This window comes from Balaenoptera physalus (genome assembly GCF_965194825.1).
Source record: "Balaenoptera physalus genome assembly, chromosome: 11".
In the NCBI taxonomy this organism is placed as follows: Eukaryota; Metazoa; Chordata; class Mammalia; order Artiodactyla; family Balaenopteridae; genus Balaenoptera; species Balaenoptera physalus.
In genome coordinates this window covers 20,209,451-20,229,352 of record NC_138896.1, presented here as the reverse complement: position 1 = coordinate 20,229,352, position 19,902 = coordinate 20,209,451, and the positions used below count along the sequence as shown (strand labels likewise).

At 39.9% G+C, this 19,902-nt stretch overlaps 1 protein-coding gene across 9 annotated transcripts in view; it reads left to right on the top strand.

Annotated features, from left to right (window-relative positions):
• The window catches only part of LOC309637823 (cytidine monophosphate-N-acetylneuraminic acid hydroxylase), a 285,683-nt gene that overhangs the window by 263,194 nt on the left and 2,587 nt on the right, over nt 1–19,902 (top strand). For 7 of the 9 annotated variants that reach the window (XM_082413025.1, XM_082413030.1, XM_082413028.1 and 4 more), the window contains 5 exons: nt 5,197–5,337; nt 8,538–8,712; nt 10,292–10,408; nt 15,039–15,154; nt 18,344–18,440. In XM_082413025.1, the coding sequence (XP_082269151.1) occupies nt 5,197–5,337; nt 8,538–8,712; nt 10,292–10,408; nt 15,039–15,154; nt 18,344–18,419 (625 nt within the window). In that variant the 3' untranslated portion in view covers nt 18,420–18,440. The other 2 variants (XR_014250836.1, XM_082413029.1) reach the window with 2 other exon arrangements.

The window sequence follows — 19,902 nt, the reverse complement described above, 5'->3', positions numbered from 1 at the left end:
GAACTTGAATTTTTTTAAAAACTCAGAGAATTTCCTAAATTGGCTTCATGTTAAATGTTCCATGTCAAAGCATGTAGTCTGAATGTAGATAAGTTAAGCATCCTTTGGGATGATCTACGGTCTAAGGTTTAACTAGAGAAGATGAACCAGACAAGATAATGGACATTTGAAGTGACTTAATCTATTACCTAAAATGTGAGAAGGAAATAATTTTTTGCATCGGACCCACAAAGGGTTCTCTGCCTGAGAGGTTAAAAATGGAATTGTACCCCAGACTCAGGTGTATTAGAGAGGTAGAGAGATGGGCTGTATCTGTGGAAAAACAGAAATACAAGCAGAGAAAAGAATGCATTGTTCATATGGAAAACTTCAAGTAACTGGATTTCTAGTCATAAACCATGGAGACTAGAAGGTGGTAAGATAGTATTTTTAAATTGTTTAAAGAAAAGAATGGTCAAGATAGACTCTATATCCAGTGAAAATATCCTTCAGGAGTGAGGGTAAAATAAAAACCTTCCCAGATGAAGGAAAACTAAGGCAATTCATTATAAGAAGACCTACTTTAAAAGAAATGCCAAAGAAAGTTATTTGGATAAAAGGGAAATGACACTAGAGGGAAACTTGTGGAGGGACCACACTACCCAATTGTAAGACTTGCTATAAAGCTCCAGTAATCAAGACAGCATGATATTGATGAAGGGATAAACACATAGATTAATGGAATAGAGTCCAAAAACAGAGCCACCCAAATATAGCCATTTGATTTTTGACAAAGGTACAAAAACAAATCAGTGGAGAAAAGATAGTCTTTTCAATAAATGTTATTGAATGTTGAGCAATTAATTGGACATTCATATGCAAAAACTGAACCTCAATATAGTAGACCCTGCACTGTATACCAAAAAATAAGTCAAAATAGGTCATAGATCGAAATGTAAATGTAAAAGTATGAAATTTTTAGAGGAAAATATAGGAGAAAATCTTCATGACCTTGGGTTAAGCAAAGACTTCTTAGGACACCAAAAGCACAATCCATAAGTGAAAATTTTAATAAATTGGGCTTTATCAAAATTAAAATTTTTGCTCTGTGAAAGACACTGCTAAGAGAATGAAATGATAAACTACAGACCATGAGAAAAAGTTTGCAAATCATATATCTCATTAACAATTTGTATCTAGAATATATAATGAACTTTCAAAAATCAGTGTAAGGAAACAAAGAACTCAATAATAAATGGGCAAAACATTTTGAACAGATACTCCACCAAAGAAGATATATTGATGCAAATGAGCATAAGAAATGACGTGCCCATATCACTAGTCATTAGAGAATGCAGATTAAAACCACAATGAAATAAGAATTAAAGTTAATAAAATTTTGAAAGATTAACACTATCCAGTTATGGCAAAGATACAGAGCAATAGGACCTCTCAGACATTGCTGTTGAGAATTCAAAATGATACAGCTATCTGGAAAGCAGTATGGCTGTTGCTTTAAATATACATTTATCATACGACCCAGAAATTCCATTCATGGGTATTTACCCTAGAGAAGCTAAACTTTTATTCACACAAAACTGTACACAAATATTAATAGTAGTTCTAGTCATAATTACCGAATCAACTCAAATGTCCTGCAACAGGTGAATGGATAAACAAACCGTGGTATATCCACACCATGGAATACAATAAAAAATAAATAACTATTGATATACACAACAACCTGGTTGAATCTCAAAGGTATCGTGCTGAGTGAAAGAAGTCAGTCTCAAAAGATTATATATTGTGATTCCACTTATATGACATTCTGAGAAAGGCAAAACTATTGGGATGGAGAAAAAAGTCAGTGGTTGCCAGAGGTTAGGCTGAGGGGAAGGGAGGGTTTGACTAAAAAGGGCCAACATGGGGGAGTTTTGAGAGAACAGAATATAGAGCAGAGAGAAGTGCTCTGTATCCTGATTTTAGTAGTAGCACAAATCTATACATGTGTTAAAATTCATAGAGCTGTTCACCAAAAAAAGTCCAAAAATTGGATCTAAGTAAATCTTAAAAATCAAAAAAACAACAACAAAAAAGCTAACAGTTATTCTTAACACCTCAGTCATGTTAATTAAAGCTACATATTTATTTAGGTCATATTTGTGATACAACAAATATATGTGCACATCTTATATAATACACAACCCCTTGAAAAAACAAAAATATACAATTAATCCATTTGGTAGTATTTGAAGCATAGTTTTATTATTTTAAATGTTAAAATCTTTTAGATGTTTTAATTTTGCTTTTATAAGATTCTGTCAATTGTATAGAGCATCTATTTGATCACAAAGTGACTCAGCCCCTAACATTAATAGTGTTTTTATGAGCAAGTACCAGTACCATCTGCTTCATTGCTGATCACTTTATGACCAGTACCTGGAGCATTTTGTGAACAAAGGTCAGGGACTGCCCACATGCAGATGGGGAATGCATATGTCTTTCTACTCTGAGACTACACTTACCTGTAAATTTGTTGGATAGTAAAGAAACCAGTCCTTGAGATAAGTTTTTATGACGAAATCCTGTAAGTACTGGCCATAATTTCTCATCCATTGAGGCAGCAGAGTACAGTAGGGGAAATGGTGTACATGAAATTTAGGGTCTTTCCTACTACCACTTATTAGGACCAATTTTTTTGACTTCTCTGGGCTTCATGTGACTCATCATTAAAACCTGACTGTTTTCACTTTGAAGTTCTTTGTCCTCTGATGACATATCTGTATGTGTCTAGTCACTTAATATGTCCTTTTGCTGATATGTTTCCTTCTTTATTACCTTCTTGTTGATATTACTTAGCTGTCCCTCATCTTCCAAATATTTCCAGAAAGATTGGCCTAAGGTTAAAATATAATTTCTTTTGATCAATGCTGTTCATCATTCATTCATTCATTTATTGAGCAGCATGTGCTAGATGCTGGAGAACTAGAGATGAAATGACTGTCTTCAGAGTTGGAAGAGAAAAACAATGGTAATACAGAATGATAAATGTTATGGTACATGTATGTTCTGGAGGCAATGGGATACAGATGGGAGTTGGAAAATGACTACTGGATGAGACTATGAAGCAAAGTTTTGAAGTATGAGTAGACACCCACCAGCAAAGATGGAAAGATGCTGAGATGACAGGTTGCAGTTCATTGTAGGGGACTGAGGCGGGTGTATTGTGGGGGGTGGGCAGTGGGAACCAGACAGTGAACACCACTGTGTGCCACTCCACATGGCTTGGATTTTATCCTTAAGAATGGGGAACCTGGTGAAGGAGTCTAACAAGGAACAGAGACATGATCAGATGTGCACTGGAGAGGTTAGGTTGTATGTCTGTGTGGTGGGAAGGGAGACAGGAATGTCGATCCTGGAGTACAGTTTGAAAATCATTACAATAATCTCAGAAGGACTGATGAATGACAGTGGGGATTGAGAATTCAGATTCTAGAAATATAAAGGAGGTTGAATTGCAAGAACTTGGAGACGAACTGGGTATGATGGTTTCTTACTTAAGGACACTTGACTACTTAATGTGATGCTGCCATTTAAAGTAGTTATAAGTCACACTTCTGTGTATTAGTAGTTGGCAGATGTTACCCTCTGTACACACAATACCCCTCAGAGGGCAGCGTCTGGGTATTAATATTATTATTATTTTAGAGAGGCAGACAAAGAAGCATCAAGAAGTTAAAGACTTTTGTGAACACCACACATGTTTTAGGAAGAGTGATCTGATAGCATCCCGGTTCGGAGGCAGGGAGATCAGTTGGTGAACCATTTTGAGACTAGAGCTAGTAAGCTGATGAGACAAAGAGGTGACACTGCTTCAAATTGAGGACTGCGCCAGTGGGAGGACACTCACATGTGTAGGAAGGGACAAGTTAGACATCTTTGGGTGGAGAGATATCTTTACTCATGTCTGCAAGATCATAAATGATGTAAGTCACCTTGGTGCTATAGAAATACAAATGCTTACATATGTTTTGTGTTTGTCTATCTGACTGAAAATATCTATCCAGTCTAGGTAACCCAGTTGTAGCTCAAGAAAGTAAAATTCCCTTGAACAGAAATGTCTGTCCATGTAACCCAGGTCTGACGAAACACAGTGACAAGTCCTGGATCTCTCTTTTTCTGCTCCAGCATCACCACAATTACCGTCCCATATGACATTAAAATTGATGATTTACAGCTTTTCCGGAAAGACTGTGGCTTGGAATTAAATTTGGGAGATACCCAGCGCAATAGCACAATTAGAAACTAGATCTCAGGATGGACTCTGAGGATGTGTGTGCTCTTTTGTAACAGGTGGATTTTAATGGTTTTGAATGGAAAACCTTTTTGGGGGGAGGGGGTTTATAAACAACAGAAATTTATTTCTCAAACTTCTGGAGACTGGAAAGTCCAAGATCCAGGCGCTGGCAGATTTGGTATCTAGTGAGGGCCCACTTCCTGGTTCATAGACACCTGTCTTTTTAAATAGAACCTCACATGATGGAAGGGGTTGGAAAGACTTATCAGACTTTACTCCCAAGGCTGGGTAGAGGCTCCGCCTTGTGGCCTCCTGGGAAGGATAAGCCCTGCTTTGGCGGTGGAGAGCTGGGTGGACACTGCCGACCTGGGGCAAGTCACCTGACCCCTCTGATCCTTAGTCTCTTTCTCTATAAAACAAGAGTAATTGTAATTAATAATGGCAGGTATCTCAGTGGGTGGTGAAGATAAAATCAATTCGTTCATGTTAAACACTTAGTATATACCTGTCAAGTAATATTTAATCATCTATATATTTCATTAATATTAAATATAAGAAAATGAATAACTATGCTATAAACTGAAACTAACATACTACTGTAAATAACTATACTTCAATTTTAAAAAACTGGAAAAAAAATACAAGATTGTGCTATTCCTACTTCTTTATAATAGTCTTGCTACATCTAACTTCAATTCCAATCACTATGTGATTATACTAAAAAACAAAGTATAAATAATAGCTGTTCCCCAATTAGGGACATTAGCCCAAATATAGTCTTTATCTTTCATGGGATAAGTGCAGGGGGATTGGGAAGTAGGATTGCAGAGGAAACAAACAAACAAAAATTCTGTCATTGTTCTAATCAAAATTTCATCTGAGAGTAAACTTTCTTACATGGGAATGTTCTTATTTCTCAGGTATATTAAGGAAACAAACATCAAAAATGACCCAAATGAACTCAACAATCTTATCAAGAAAAATTCTGATGTGTTAACATGGACCCCACGACCTGGAGCCACTCTTGATCTGGGTAGGATGCTAAAGGATCCAACAGACAGGTGTGGCTTAAATACTTATAGAGAAAAAAATGATTCAGGGATTTTTTCAATTTTATGAGAAAGTAAGGGACATACCTGTGGTCTCTTGGTAGGTCCCTGGTTGTCACAATATAAAGTTTTTATTGAGTAGCATCCTGAGCTTGTCATGCATTAAGATCCACACATCACTTTTTAAAATGGAAGTCTTAACTGTCTAAAGAAAATAAACTATTAAATAAGTATCTTTCAAATCTAGGGGAAAAAAGGCTGAGTTTGTTCTCAGTCCTATATAATAATTTTCTCATCCTATGTAATAATTACTCAAACGTTTTCCTTGTCTCAGAGCCTTACTTGAAAACAAAGAGTGAGGAAGTTTTTTCTATGAAGGACAATTGATGCAGCTCAAAAATAAGTTGTCTGAAGTAAAAAGCAATAAGCATGAGAATTCGTTTTCATATCAGTATAAACATTACCCAACTGCCAATTCCACAGACAGTACCTTTGAACAAGTAACAGTGCACTGGGAGTGTAATTCAGGAAAAGCTACTATTGATGTCACAGACCTATATTTTTACATATACTTGTCTTGAGCCAAATGGAACTGTTAGTTCCTCACCCTTATTTAGAAATGGACTGAACGTGTTGGAGAGCTGGGCACACAGCTGCCAAAAGCACACCCCTCTCCTGGCCTTACCTTTGCAAAGTTGGTGTGAATGGCACAGCCAGCTGATTATGCCCTTTTGCTAACTTCCCATATCCAGCTAGTTACCAAATCTGGTCAATTCTTCATAAATCTCTCACAAATCCACCACTCGTCTCCAGCCTCTTCCGTCGTGACCTTAATTCGGCCTCTCACAATTTTTTTTCACCTAGATTCAAGCAGCGGCCCTTGACTTGGCTCTGTGCCTCCACCCTGCTCTCCTCTGATCTGTCCTCAATGCCAGCCTTTTTCAATCTGCTGGCCACAGTCCGCTGGTGGGTTGTAAAATCAATGGCACTGATCACGACCAACATTTTAAAAAATGAAATAGAATAAAATAGAATAGACCTGAGTACATTGCCCGAGTACATATAACAAGGAGTAGTATTATTTCAGGAGACTTTGTTTCACAGGTATGCTTGGTATGTGGACCCCCAGGGTCCTCAAGTAAAATATAATTCTTACTGGGATCATAAGCAAGGAAAGCCTCCACTCTGCATTGTTGCCGAAGAAACCTTTTTTAAATGCAAAACTCTTCCTGTTCCTTTCCCTGCTTAAAATTCCTTAGGATCTCCCCAGTACCTCTAGGATAAAAGCAGTTTGTATTCTGCAGATCAAGGGTGAGAGAAGTTTTTAATTATTTCAGGATTGAGCAGGACATTCAAGAGTCTGGCATTTGGCACTTGCAGAATTCTCCATCATTTCTCTCCAGTTCCCCAGATGTATCCTATGGTAATAATCCTCAAACTTGAATGAACATCAGAATAACTTGAGGCACTTGGATAAATGCAGCTCCCTGGGCTCGACCCCCTGAGATTCTGATTCAGTAGATCGGAGGCAGAGCCTGGGAATCTGCATCTGTATCATTGTGTCACACCAAAGCATTCTGGGTAACAAGAGAGTCGATATTGTTGGATTCTCAGTAGTAAGACAGAGTGTAAGGACACAGGGAGACAAAGTGCTTAACTCTGCCTTGTGAGGGGAGGAGGGGCCAGGAGAGAACAGGAAATGTGGTCAAGGAAAGCTCAATCTGAAGTCTTAGGCATTTGAGCTATGTCTTAGAGATCAGGAGGAGGTTATAATTAAGAGAGACAGATGGAGATTCCGTTCAGAGGGACTGACACGTGCTGGAGAAGGGAGGTGTAAATAGTGTCATGAGTTTGGTGAGTGCAGATACTTTAAGTGAATAGACCTATGCCATTCATTCGGAAATGATTTATTGAGCTCCTTCTGTATACCTGGCATCATACTAAGTACAAGGAAACAGCTGTGAAGAGGTCCTTCCCTCATGAATCCAACCATCCACCTGACTGTAGGGTTGGTAAGTGAAGGTGAAGGAAAAGGATGAGACGGGAATGCCCTGTCGGGCCAGGGTCGGAAAGGACTTGTGAGACAGTCCAAGGAACTTGCCTGTGAGTAAGGAGAGCTTGAGAAAGTTATAAAGCAAAGAAGGAACATTACTGCGTTGTGTTTTAGAAAAACTATTTTACTTTTTGGAAGACCATGTCCTGGGGAAGAGGCCACAGGGGGAAGAACTAGAGTCAGGGAGGCCAGCTGGAGACTGAGGCTTTATCCAGGGAGAAATTAGTGAGGCTGTAAACTGAGATGGGGGGGAGGAGTTGGAGAAGCAGATTTGACATTCATTTAGAAGTTAGAAACTTTAGGTTTTGATAAGTAATTTATTGTTGAAACCAGTGCCTCTCTAGCTTTGGGCAAATAATGGACTAAAAGTGTTGTTTTGATAAGTGGGACATAGTTACCAAATCTCTACTAGCCAGGTGCCCATTTCCCTCCTCATCTTTCCCTTATCCAGATCACATCCTATTCTGTTGCCAGGATTCAAGAGTCCATGTTCCATGCAATGATCCATCTTCACACTGGATGGACAGCTCGAGGAATGTCAGAGAACTCTCTCGTCCATATTGCTGACTGGGCTTACATACAGAGTTGCCCATCTGTCTGAGAGCTGTGGTTTGATTAGTATAGTGAGAGGACCATATATTAGAGAAACAAAATTCTGCGTATATCTCAAAGATAGGCTAAAGTCATTCCTATGTTCAACAAATATTTATGGGGCCCCTTCTATGTGCCAGTCATGGTTGCTGCTCTCATCAAACTTACATTCTAGTGGAGGTGGGGGGCAGGGCAGGAGTGAGCAGACTTCCACAAAATCAATATGACCACTTACATTCAACATTTCCATAATTAAGTTATTTGAGCCGAAGGGTCCACATCAGTGGTTTTCCAATTTTTGTTTCCCCGACGCGGACTTTTATCTTTAAATGTATTCTGACTTGGAGAGCCATCACACTAAACAATTAACAGGAGCTGTTCTGGTTTAGGCTGGGCTGGGGCCCTACCCCTCAGTGTTCCCCGAGGCTCTTCTGTGAGACCCCTTGGTATCATCTGAACAGTCTTAAAGCTGCTTGTCTGGTTGACTGTTGAAATTGAAGTGCTAATTTCTGCCTTCCTTATTTGTTGCTTTCTTCTTTCCTTGTTCTCTCACGTTTGTGTCTTTAAGCAAAGGCATCATAGAGCCTCCAGAGGGGACTAAAATTTACAAGGATTCCTGGGACTTCGGACCATATTTGAGAATCTTGAATGCTGCTGTAGGAGATGAAATATTTCGTCACTCATGCTGGATAAAAGAATACTTCACTTGGGCTGGATTTAAGGATTATAACCTGGTGGTCAGGGTATGCTATGAAGTATTATTTGTCTTTGCTGTCTTGTATTATGAAGTATTCCAATTTGTTTGTCAAAAAACCATTTATTAAGCCCTACCATCTGCTTCACAGAAAATAGATTGGACAATGTGCTAAAACAATCCCCTGTTGAAAATGTAGGGGACGTTCTGAGGTCCAGCTCAGTTTCTCTCTGGGAGCACTTTTTCCTCCCATCACCATTGTTAGTTTTTGTTTTGTGGGTGTTTTGTTGTGTTGTGTTTGTAGCAGAAACAGGTACTTAAACTGTGGAACAGGCAAGTGGGCTCCACTGGAGAGGTGGTGTCCTGTAGCAGCAGAGAAGCAGGTAATTCTTATCTGCAGCTGTGGTAAGGAATGAATTACACAAACCATGAGGTCAGCTTAGAACTTAAATTAGCCCCAACATGTATGCACGGAGCTCAAAAGCCCAAGTGGTTCACGTTAGAAGCTGGTCACCATAACTGAGGAGGTATCCAAAAACAAAATAAGTACCAACAGGCAGGGGGTGAAAGAGAAAGAGGAGGCCTGAAATGGGCTGGAAATCCCTGCAATACTTATATGTATATTTTATCCCACTTACATTTAGTGCCTGAATTTGTGCATGGGGAGCAAAGTTTAAGGAAAGCATCAGGAAATGGACAGCATTCATACCCTTAGAAACAAAGACTGGTTACCCTCAGGCTGAGGGCTGTTCCCAAGTTTCCCTTTCAACCCCTGAACATTAATGCTGGGTACCAGGCAACACTTAGCATTCTCAAAATCAGTGAGTCCTAAAAACCTACCTGGGGGTCAGTGCCAGTCTGTGACAAAGTTTTTGATGGTCAGTAATGAAACAAGTATGAGTATGCATGTGAGTGTGGTTACAAAGATGTCAGCTCTCTTTTCTTGGGATGAATTGTTATTATTCCAAGATTAGGTCCTTTCTATTTTTGAGGCATGAAAGCAGTCTTCCTTTAATGAAATAAAAGGATAGTAGATGTTAGAATTTTTTTTAAGTCCTCACTTAGCAAAATGAAATGTTGATGCCTACATTAGCTACCAAATATTTTTTAGAAAATTGTCTTTGAAACCCAAAGACCTGGGAAACATTGGTCTACATTATATTTTCAGTTGAGCAATTAGTATGAAAAAGAGAAAACATTTGGAATTTTCAATGACACTCTTTATATTTAGCTGCTATGTGATGGTGAGAAAAATTTCACATTTTATTTATTTTTTAACCTGCAAACATACAGTGGTATTTGATATCTCATTACTAATAGTGCTTAAGATAATGATATCCTTCTCTGTAAATTTGATTGAAGCTAGTGATATGAAGCAGTTTTGCTAGTGTAGAAGACTAGGATTAGAATTCAGTTCAGGAAAGAGGAGAGAGGGAGAGAGGGATTGAAGGAGGGGGTAGAGGAGGGGGGAATAGAAGAGAGCAGAGAGGAGAGACTCTTTTTATATTAACTCCACTTCGTTGCTATCATTTAAGAGCATTTGGGTCTTGTATGTTCCAAAATTTTTTAAGGACCTTGACCACCAGATTGATATGCTTCTTCCCTTTACCATGTTGTCATTTGCACAGATGATTGAGACAGATGAGGACTTCAGCCCTTTTCCTGGAGGATATGACTATTTGGTTGACTTTCTAGATTTATCCTTTCCAAAAGAAAGACCAAGCCGGGAACATCCGTATGAGGAAGTAAGCAGGAACACCAGTGGCAGTGCTCCTTCCTTCCTTCCTTCCACCTTTCCTTCCTTCCTAAATAAACTTTTTAGATTGGAATAACCTTTAGATTTACAGAATAGTTGCAAGGATAGTACAGAGAGTATTGTTAACATCTTACTTTACTGTGCTACATTTGTCACAACTAACATGCCGATACTGAAACATTATTATTAACTAAACTCCATACTTGTTTCTTTTTGAGTTATTTGCAAAGACTGGCTTTTCTACCTGCTTCCTTCCAAACAGCTGACCCGCCTGCACTGTTATCAGATCTGCAAGCACTGATCTCTGCCTTCCTTGCCTTCTCTCCAGTGGTGTCTCCTTCCCCAAACAAACCCAATGGGTGGCTCTCTAAAGAAAGTGAAGTCAGCATAAACCAACACATATTTTGTTGAGCTCCAATTTTTAACAGATCCCTAACCCACGGCAGGCATGGTGTTAAGAGCCGGGGTTTTGGACACAACGTCAAGACTGGGATGGGTACCCCATCCCTACTGATGAGGATTATTGATTATGAGGCTTTGAATCCTTGTCCGAGCCTTGGTGGTTTTTTTTTTTTCCTTCCATTGGACTTCTTCCCACCTTATCAGTTTTTTTTTTATTATAGTCAAATGACATAAAATATGTGAGCATACATTGTAATTTTAAATTCTATATAAATGTAAAAATCACTAAATTAGGAGGGTGTATAGTCTGCCCTTAAGTGTATTACACATGCCATATAAATGTGTGATGCCTTAATTATAGAGATTTAAATGTACCTTTATAAAATAGATGTATTCTTAAACTACATTTTAATAATTTGACTTGTATTTTTATGTTTAGTACTTGCTGTTGAAGAGACTCTTATGGTGAAACTTTAGTAAAACCAATAATCCACTGCCTGCTTTATGGGTTTTAAAAAACTGGGTTTTCACATATAGGAAAACCCTACATAAAAAACACCCATTTTAAGCAAAATGAATCTGCTAAATTTATTGCTTTATTTACCAAACACATACATAACACAGCTTCATAAATATTAGGTCATTTAATACAACCACCTCATGAACCCATATTACTATACTCCCCATTTATGGATGAGGAAAATGCCATGCCAATGGGTTATATAACCTGCCCAAGTTCATACAGCTAGTAAATGCATGGTGCAGGGCTTTGACCACAAGTGGTCTAGCTCCAGATTCTGTGTATTTAGCCACTGTCTTGCTTCTTAACTCTGAATTTACAAAACTTATAAATTAAGGTATCTGTTGCCGTAAGGGAGATTTTTCTTTGGAATTTTTAAAATCACAAGTTCATTTAAAATATTTCATTGAAAAAAAGTCACTTTTCCACAGCTTTTTATAATGTATCTGTTGGATAAAGCAGGCAACAGCTCTCTTGCAGATTTAACACACCATGGGGTAAACCATCATGCCTGCTGTGTACGTGGTGGTCCCTATTTTGACTCTCAGTGCTTTTATCTCCCAGGATTTTAGTGAGATTTCTGTATGTTGAGGTTCATATATAGAGGATATGCCTATACTTGGAAGAGCTCCTTTTCTTGCCACCTGGAGCCTTCTCATATTGCCTTTTTTTTGAAGGTGGGGGCCATTCATTGCCTTTTAAACTCATAAATACATTTTCTATCACACCAGCTCTCCATCTTTCCTAGATGCGTGGCTCCTGTAGCTGTACATCCTGCTCCAATCTGGATGGGCTCCTCTCTAGGTCTGCTGCCAGTCTGTCACCCTGTGACATCCCTTACCCACTTCCAGACCCCACCCATGTCTTCACCTTCTTTGCTTTCCTCCTTTGTGGGACTTTTTTTGCTTAAGTATCTGCCGAAGAAATGTTACACGGGAGCTAAACTTCAAGTACTTTCCTGTCTGATCTTGCACGATAGCTTGGCTGAACCCATTATGCTGGGTGGCAGTCACTTTCCATGGTTACCTGAAGGCATTGCTCCTTCGGCTTCTACTGTAGTTACATGCAGTGTTGCTTACCCCAGGCTGACCTTTCTTCCATTGTAGGTGACTTTTAAGAATTTAGGGATTAATCTATATTTACCAAAAAAAAAAAAAAAAGACCTTTTCAAACAGCAGGCTTTACTTGAAGGCAGGGGTTACACACTTAAATGCTCACAGGCGGACCCGAGGCAGATCTTGTAAATAGGGGGAGCTGGGTGGGGACTGTATCAAGTGGAAAGCATGGGAAGGGAGGAGCCCCTACTGAGCTCCAGCTGATCTTCCGAATTTTCCAGAAAACTTGGAAATCTGGATTTTCATGTAAAATACCCAGATTTATAAATGTGGAAAGTTAATTCAATTTTTTAAAAAGGGACTGTAAGCTATCAACTAAGACCTAGGTTGTATTTGGACAGGGGGTCACCTGTTTAAGTTATGAAGGTGAGGAGCCAGCTATTAGGCTGAGGGACCCCTAAATACCAAAATGTGGAGGTCCTTGCTCTGGGGCATCACATATACACTCCTGCCCTCATTCTCCCTGCAAAATTGATTCCATTTATTCAGAGAACTGTCTGAATGTATTTGGCCCAGGAGCCATGCATAGGCGTAAGGAAGGGGTTGACTGTTTTGTGTACATACTTTTGTGCTCTGTGTCCCTGCTGTCGTCCATGGTACGTACCTCTTCTCCTTCTGAATCTGAATGTCCCTCCACATACTCTCTGGGATCCTGCAGCCTCTGCCCTGGTCTTTAGATGCCACTCACCCTCCTGCTTTCCAGATTCACATTAGTTAATTGAAATCTCCTGCTGTCAACAACTCACTTCATTTCTTTTTCACTGTGACAGTTCATACCTGTATGCTTGCTTTGTCAACACTTCAGCTGCATCTGGAAGTGGGCAGAAGGCGGGTTATGTATGGGATCTGTCCATCATTTTAAATTAGAAGTCCTTTCTCAGCTCCAGTGACACTAGCCCTTGTTTTCTTCACTTCTTGACTGTTCTTCTACATTCTTTCAGGGTCTCTCTTTCTCCAGCCACCACTTAAATCTCTTGTTTTCCTCCAGGGTTCTGTGCTCAACCCACCGAACACATCTGCTAGCACCGCTTCTCTGACGCCAAAAATCCATAGGTCCTGCCCAGACTTTGCCCAGCTCCCGCCAACTCTGTCCAGCTTCAGATTCATTAGAGTTAATCGCCTGCTAGATATCATCACCTGGATATCCAGATCCCTGGTATCTCATTTTCAACCTGTTCAAAATGCAACACATCATCGTTCTCTTAAAACTGCTCTTTGTCCTTTTCTGTCTTGATTGTTGGCAATATCAGTTCCTTGTCCCCACTCCCCCCCGCAGTGAGCCCAGCTAGAAACAGGGGGGTAATCTTCAACTTTTTCCTTTTCCCTCATCCCCAAATCTAATCAAGCACCAAGACCTTCCCATTTTACAATCTAAACTTTTCTCAAAACCTCCCCAATTCTTCCACGTGCTCCTCTCTAGTTTGAAAGGTCAAGAAAGGGCATCTCCCCTCCACTGTGAGGAACTAGATCTTTTTTTTTTTTTTGAATTACAAAAATCTTTAATCCAGCAGCATCCACTATCATGACAATCGGAGGAACTAGATCTTGATACTGCACTTTAGCTGGGCAATCCTCAACTTAAACTGTGCAGTCATGTTTCTAAGTCTCTATTGGCAAAACAGGAGATCTTCTGACCTGTGTTTGCGATCTCAGTTCACAATGGATGTAATCGTTTTGTAGGAATGGTGCAGGAAAGAGAAATAAATCCTAAATGCCAATCTTCTGATCATTCCGTGTCATTTAGTAGCCTGTCATTTATGATAAAGTTGCCTCTACTGGCATTAGCACGGTATTTATCAGGAAAAAAAATGTGATGCCAGATACTGAAAAAGGCTCCTGGTAAACTTGAACATGTGTACCTATGAAGTGTTAAAACCATGTCCGATCTTAGTAACTTCCCTTCTTGCTACCTCATGCTCTTTTTTTTTTTTTAATGAATTATCTCTTTTTTTCTCACAACAGTAACAGAGGAGACCAAGGCTTAGCAAGGTTAAGGTCACATGATTAGTAAGTGCTGGGCTAAGACTCAAAACCATCTCTGCCTGTCTCCTAACCCTGTGCACCTTTGACTATTCAACAGATCCCATGTCAGGAGTTGGGATTCTTTAAAGGTAAGGGCCTTGCCCACCGAATTAAGGTAATCTTGCTCTGTGGCAGGCCTTGTTTTCAGTATTTTATATACACTGACTCAGTGAATCCTCACAGTAATCCTGTGGGGAATGTTCTATTATCTCCATTTTATAGATGAGGAAACTGAGGCACAGATTGTTTGCCAGGATCACACAGCTAGACCATGGATTTGAACCCAGCAATCTGATTCTGTCTGTGCTCTCAGCCACTCTGCGCCACCCCCCAACCCCGGCTCCTGATCCATTTCCTGGTTTCCTTCCCTCAATTTCTACTGCACTCAGGAGCCTCTCTTTCCCCCTCCGCCTGTGATATCTACTTCAGTAGGCTTTTCTCCTTGACTCCTCAGACCCCTGCCATTATAGGCAGCTGCTTCTTTCAGGGACACAGGGGGTCAGTACCGATGCTCAGTGCTGGCTGTGTCACCCCTGCTAGTTGTTCCATATCTGTTGCAGATTCGGAGCCGGGTTGATGTCATCAGACACGTGGTGAAGAATGGTCTGCTCTGGGATGACTTGTATATAGGATTCCAAACCCGGCTGCAGCGGGATCCTGACATATACCATCATCTGTAAGTCTGAAAATGCCTGTTGTGCTCTAGGCCACTGCAGAGGATGCTGTGGATATATAAACAGAGTTGGTGACCGACTATGCCCCCAAATTTTGATGGGTGTGTGAGATTCCGCCATTAGAGCTTTATTTCTTTGTTAATGTGTTAAAAAGCAAATCTAGTTAGGAAAATAACATTTTAAAGAGTCATTGTTTCTATATTCATGCAAATGTGTTTCAGTCTTTTCTGAAAGTGGTTTATGGTATAGGAAAGGGAAGGACATTATGAGAGGAAAAGGGTGTGTTTGGCCAAGACAACAATGAGGAGGGGGTTTTATGTGGCAAAGATGTGATCATCGAAGACAATTATTTCCCATGACAAATTTTTGCCTGTGCCCAACTCTGAGCATGAATCTGGTGAACCAGTTGGTTAAGGGGAATGGCCCTGCGAGTCTCTACCTGCTTACACTTCAAAACCGTGTCAGTTTCTCATTGCAAAACTGTATATGTGGGGGCTTCCCTGGTGGCGCAGTGGTTGAGAATCTGCCTGCCAATGCAGGGCACATGGGTTCGAGCCCTGGTCTGGGAAGATCCCACATGCCGCGGAGCAACTAGGCCCGTGAGCCACAATTACCGAGCCTGCGCGTCTGGAGCCTGTGCTCCGCAACAAGAGAGGCCGCGATAGTGAGAGGCCCGCGCACCGCGATGAAGAGTGGCCCCCGCTTGCCACAACTAGAGAAAGCCCTCGCACAGAACCGAAGACCCAACACAGCCATAAATAAATAAATAAACAAATACTTAAAAAAAAAAACTGTATATGTGGACCTCCCTGGTGGCCCAGTGGTTAAGAATCCGCCTGCCAATGCAGGGGACACGGGTTTGAGCCCTGGTCCGGGAAGATCCCACATGCTGCGGAGCAACTAAGCCCGTGCGCCATAACTACTGAGCCTGCACTCTAGAGCCCCTGAGCCACAACTACTGAGCCCGCGTGCTGCAGCTACTGAAACCTGCGCGCCTAGAGCCTGTGCTCCGCAACAAGAGAAGCCACCACAGTGGGAAGCCCGTGCACCACAACAAAGAGTAGCCCCTGCTCGCCACAACTAGAGAAAGCCCGTGTGCAGCAACGAAGACCCAATGCAGCCAAAAACAAAAACAAAACCCAACTGTATATGTCTTTAAGACTATAGTTGGAATATCTGAGTTGAAGTGTCAGAAGGGCCCATTTGCCATTTTCATATTTGCAAAATAATCAGCAAGAGGGAGAATACTTTCTTATCATTACCACTGACCCTCTGAAAAGTTCAGGAATTTAATTTTAAATAAGCAAAGCCTACTATCTAGCTTCTGCCTTGAGCTCCCAGGCACAGGCATGTCTTGAATTTTCTTTTTTATTTATTTCTTTTTGAATGTTTTGAAATGATTTTTAAAATATTGAAAGAATGTAGACGTATATAAAATAACAGGAAAGAACCCTCCCCCACACTTCCCAGAAAACCTTGTCTGTTTCCTGTCTTTCTCTCTGCCCGCTCTCCGGGGTAACACTTGATCACAGCACAGTGTGTGTCATCCCAGGCCTAATTCTGAATACATCAACATTTAACTAAATATATTTGTTCTCAATAAAACGTCCCAGATAGTTGGGGAGGGAAGGTTATTTTTGCTGTTGTTTTTTAATGTAATCCTAGTACATCTGTAACTTGCATTTTTTACTCATTAATATATCTTTGGTATCCCTAGTGTTGGGACACACAGATCAACCCCAAACATTTTAACAGCGGTAGAAAATTACAGGTTTTGTTCATTTTCAACAAAACTTATACGTGTCTTCTTGTTCCGGAAAAAAAGGAAATGTAACAACTTTGGGGGAGATTCGAATGTTACTTTTCTTAAAAAAATAATTCCATCTTGGAAGCTTCTGGGATATTGGTGCTGAAGCCTATTTTCTTATGTTGTTTTGATAGCAAAGGTCATAAATGTAAGAGAATCCCATAATGAATCTTGGAAAGCAGTCACAACCCAATTTTTCTTTGTTGCTTTCAAAATGGGATTTATGAGTTTATTAAATATTTTTCTGGTCATAAAACTAATACATATCTACTGCAGAAAATTTGAAAAAAAATTTCAAATACAAAAGCAAAACAAAAAACAACAGTTAAAACCACAAATGATCACATCATCCAGAGAGAGCAATTTGCACTTTGGTATCTAGTTAATCTTTCTTCACATGCACTTTTTTTTATAAAAATGGGATAATACTGGACTTCCCTGTGGCGCAGTGGTTAGGAATCTGCCTGCCAATGCAGGGGAACACGGGTTTGATCCCTGGTCCAGGAAGATCCCACATGCCGCTGGAGCAACTAAGCCTGTGTGCCACAACTACTGAGCCTGCGCTCTAGAGCCCGTGAGCCACAACTATTGAGCCCACGTGCTGCAACTACTGAAGCCCGCGCACCTAGAGCCTGTGCTCCGCAACAAGAGAAGTCATCACAATGAGAAGCCCACGCACCGCAACAAAGAGTAACCCCCACTTGCCACAACTAGAAAAAGCCTGTGCGCAGCAACGAAGACCCAACGCAGCCATAAATAAAAAATAAATAAATAAATTTATTTTAAAATAAATCAATCAAAAATTTTAAAAACTGGGATAATACTGTACATACTTTTGTTCCTGCATGTTTACTGAACAATCTTTGATCCACCCTGTAAGTTTCTAACTTTCACTATTTGAAATGATGTTTTGCCAAATAAACACGTAGGTGTGTCTTGCACACTTTCATAGTGATTTCTTAGGATAAATTCCTAGGAGTGGAGCTGCTGGATCCAACACACACTCAGTGTGTAGACTTTTGCTACACGCTGCCAAATCATTCTTAGGAAGCCAGCTCACCTCCCCAGAAATAATGTACAACACATTTACCTGCACCTTCACCAATACCAGGTCCTTTTGTGTTCAGAATACAAATCTATATTTTTACATATAAGAATTCCTTAAAGCAAGGCGCATCCCAGAAAAATAAAAATAAGACACAGTTGTCATGTTTTAAGGGACTGCATTCAACACACTGGAAATGTTAAGCTACATTAACATCTGAAACAGTACAGGAAAATGCTGCCTCAGGGAGAGCTGAGGACCAGGTGCCCAGCAGATCTTGGCAAAACAATAGGCATGGAAGTTTCGAAAACATATTTTTCTGCTTTATCTCTTTTACAGGTTTTGGAACCATTTTCAAATAAAACTCCCCCTAACACCACCCAACTGGAAGTCCTTCCTGATGTACTGTGGGTAGAGAGGACCTGAGATTTCCCAGGTAAAGCATCCTGTAGATCTGGGAGACACCTTTATATCCATCCCATCACACTGTCTTTGGCATCTGAATTAAGCAGGCACCGTGCCTGTCAGAAAACCTGACTTTCGGGGGAATGAGAGGAGCTAACATTACAGGAAGAACATTCAAGTTTAAAAACAAGTAAATAAAATGAGTAGTGAGTGCCTCCAGCCCAAAGTCCATGGGATCTTTGGTCTGGTTGAGGTGAACATGCAGCCAATTAATAAACAAGACAAAAATTATCCTAGGTGGTCAGTGAGTGTTCAGAGCTAAACCCTGAACATATGAAGGAAGGCAGCAACCAAAGACAAATACTGTGTGATTTCACTTATATGTGGAATCTAAAAAGCAAAACAAATGAACAAACATAACAAAACAGAAACAGTTATAGAGAATGAACAAGGTGATTGACAGAGGGGAGATGGGTGGAGGGAGGAAGGAAATGGGTGAGGGAGATTAAGAGGTACAAACTTCAGTTTAAAAATAAACTTCCAGGTGCAGTCACAGGTGTGAAATGTACAATGTGGGGAGTATAGACAATAACAATGTAATATCTTTGTGTGGTGACATTTCATAACTAGACTTATGGAGGTGATCATTTTGAAATGTATAGAAATATTGAATCACTATGTTGTGTGACAGGAACTAACACGGTGCTGTAGGTCAATTATACTTCAAAAACAAACAAACGAACAAACTCATAGAAAAAGAGATCAGATTTGTGATTGCCAGAGATGGGGGGGAGGGGGAATTGGATGAAGGTGGCCAAAAGGTACAAACTTCTAGTTATAAGATAATTAAGCACTAGGAATTTAATACACAACATGATAAATGTAATTAACACTGCTCTATGTTATATATGAAAGTGGTTAAGAAAGTAAGTCCTAGGAATTCTCATCACAAGGAAAACATATTTTCTACTTCTTTAATTGTGTCTCTATATGAGATGATGGATGCTCATTAAACTTAATGTGATAATCATTTCATGATATAGGTAAGTCAAATCATTATGCTGTATACCTTAAACTTATATAGTGCTGTATGTCCATTATATCTCAATAAAATAAACAGAAACACTGGAAGAAAAAAATAAACACAAAAAAGAAAAGCAGCAACCAAAACTGAAAGGAGAAAAACTAAAAACAGAGTGAGATGGAAAACATCACCTCTCCATTTCAATAGACCCCTCTCTTTTTCAGACTGATGGAGATCAGCTTGTCTGACACAAACCAGACTTGACGTTCCTTCCTACCACTCGGGATGTGATTTTATAAACTGAACTACAAAACCTGTTTCCATACATTTGTTATTGAAAAGGTCACATAATATTACTACAAAGATAGTAAATTCCTTGACTCATGCATTTATTTATTCCACAAACAGCTATCCCATCACGTTGTATTGTAATAATCTGTTGTCTCTTCCAGTCAGTAGACTCTGAATT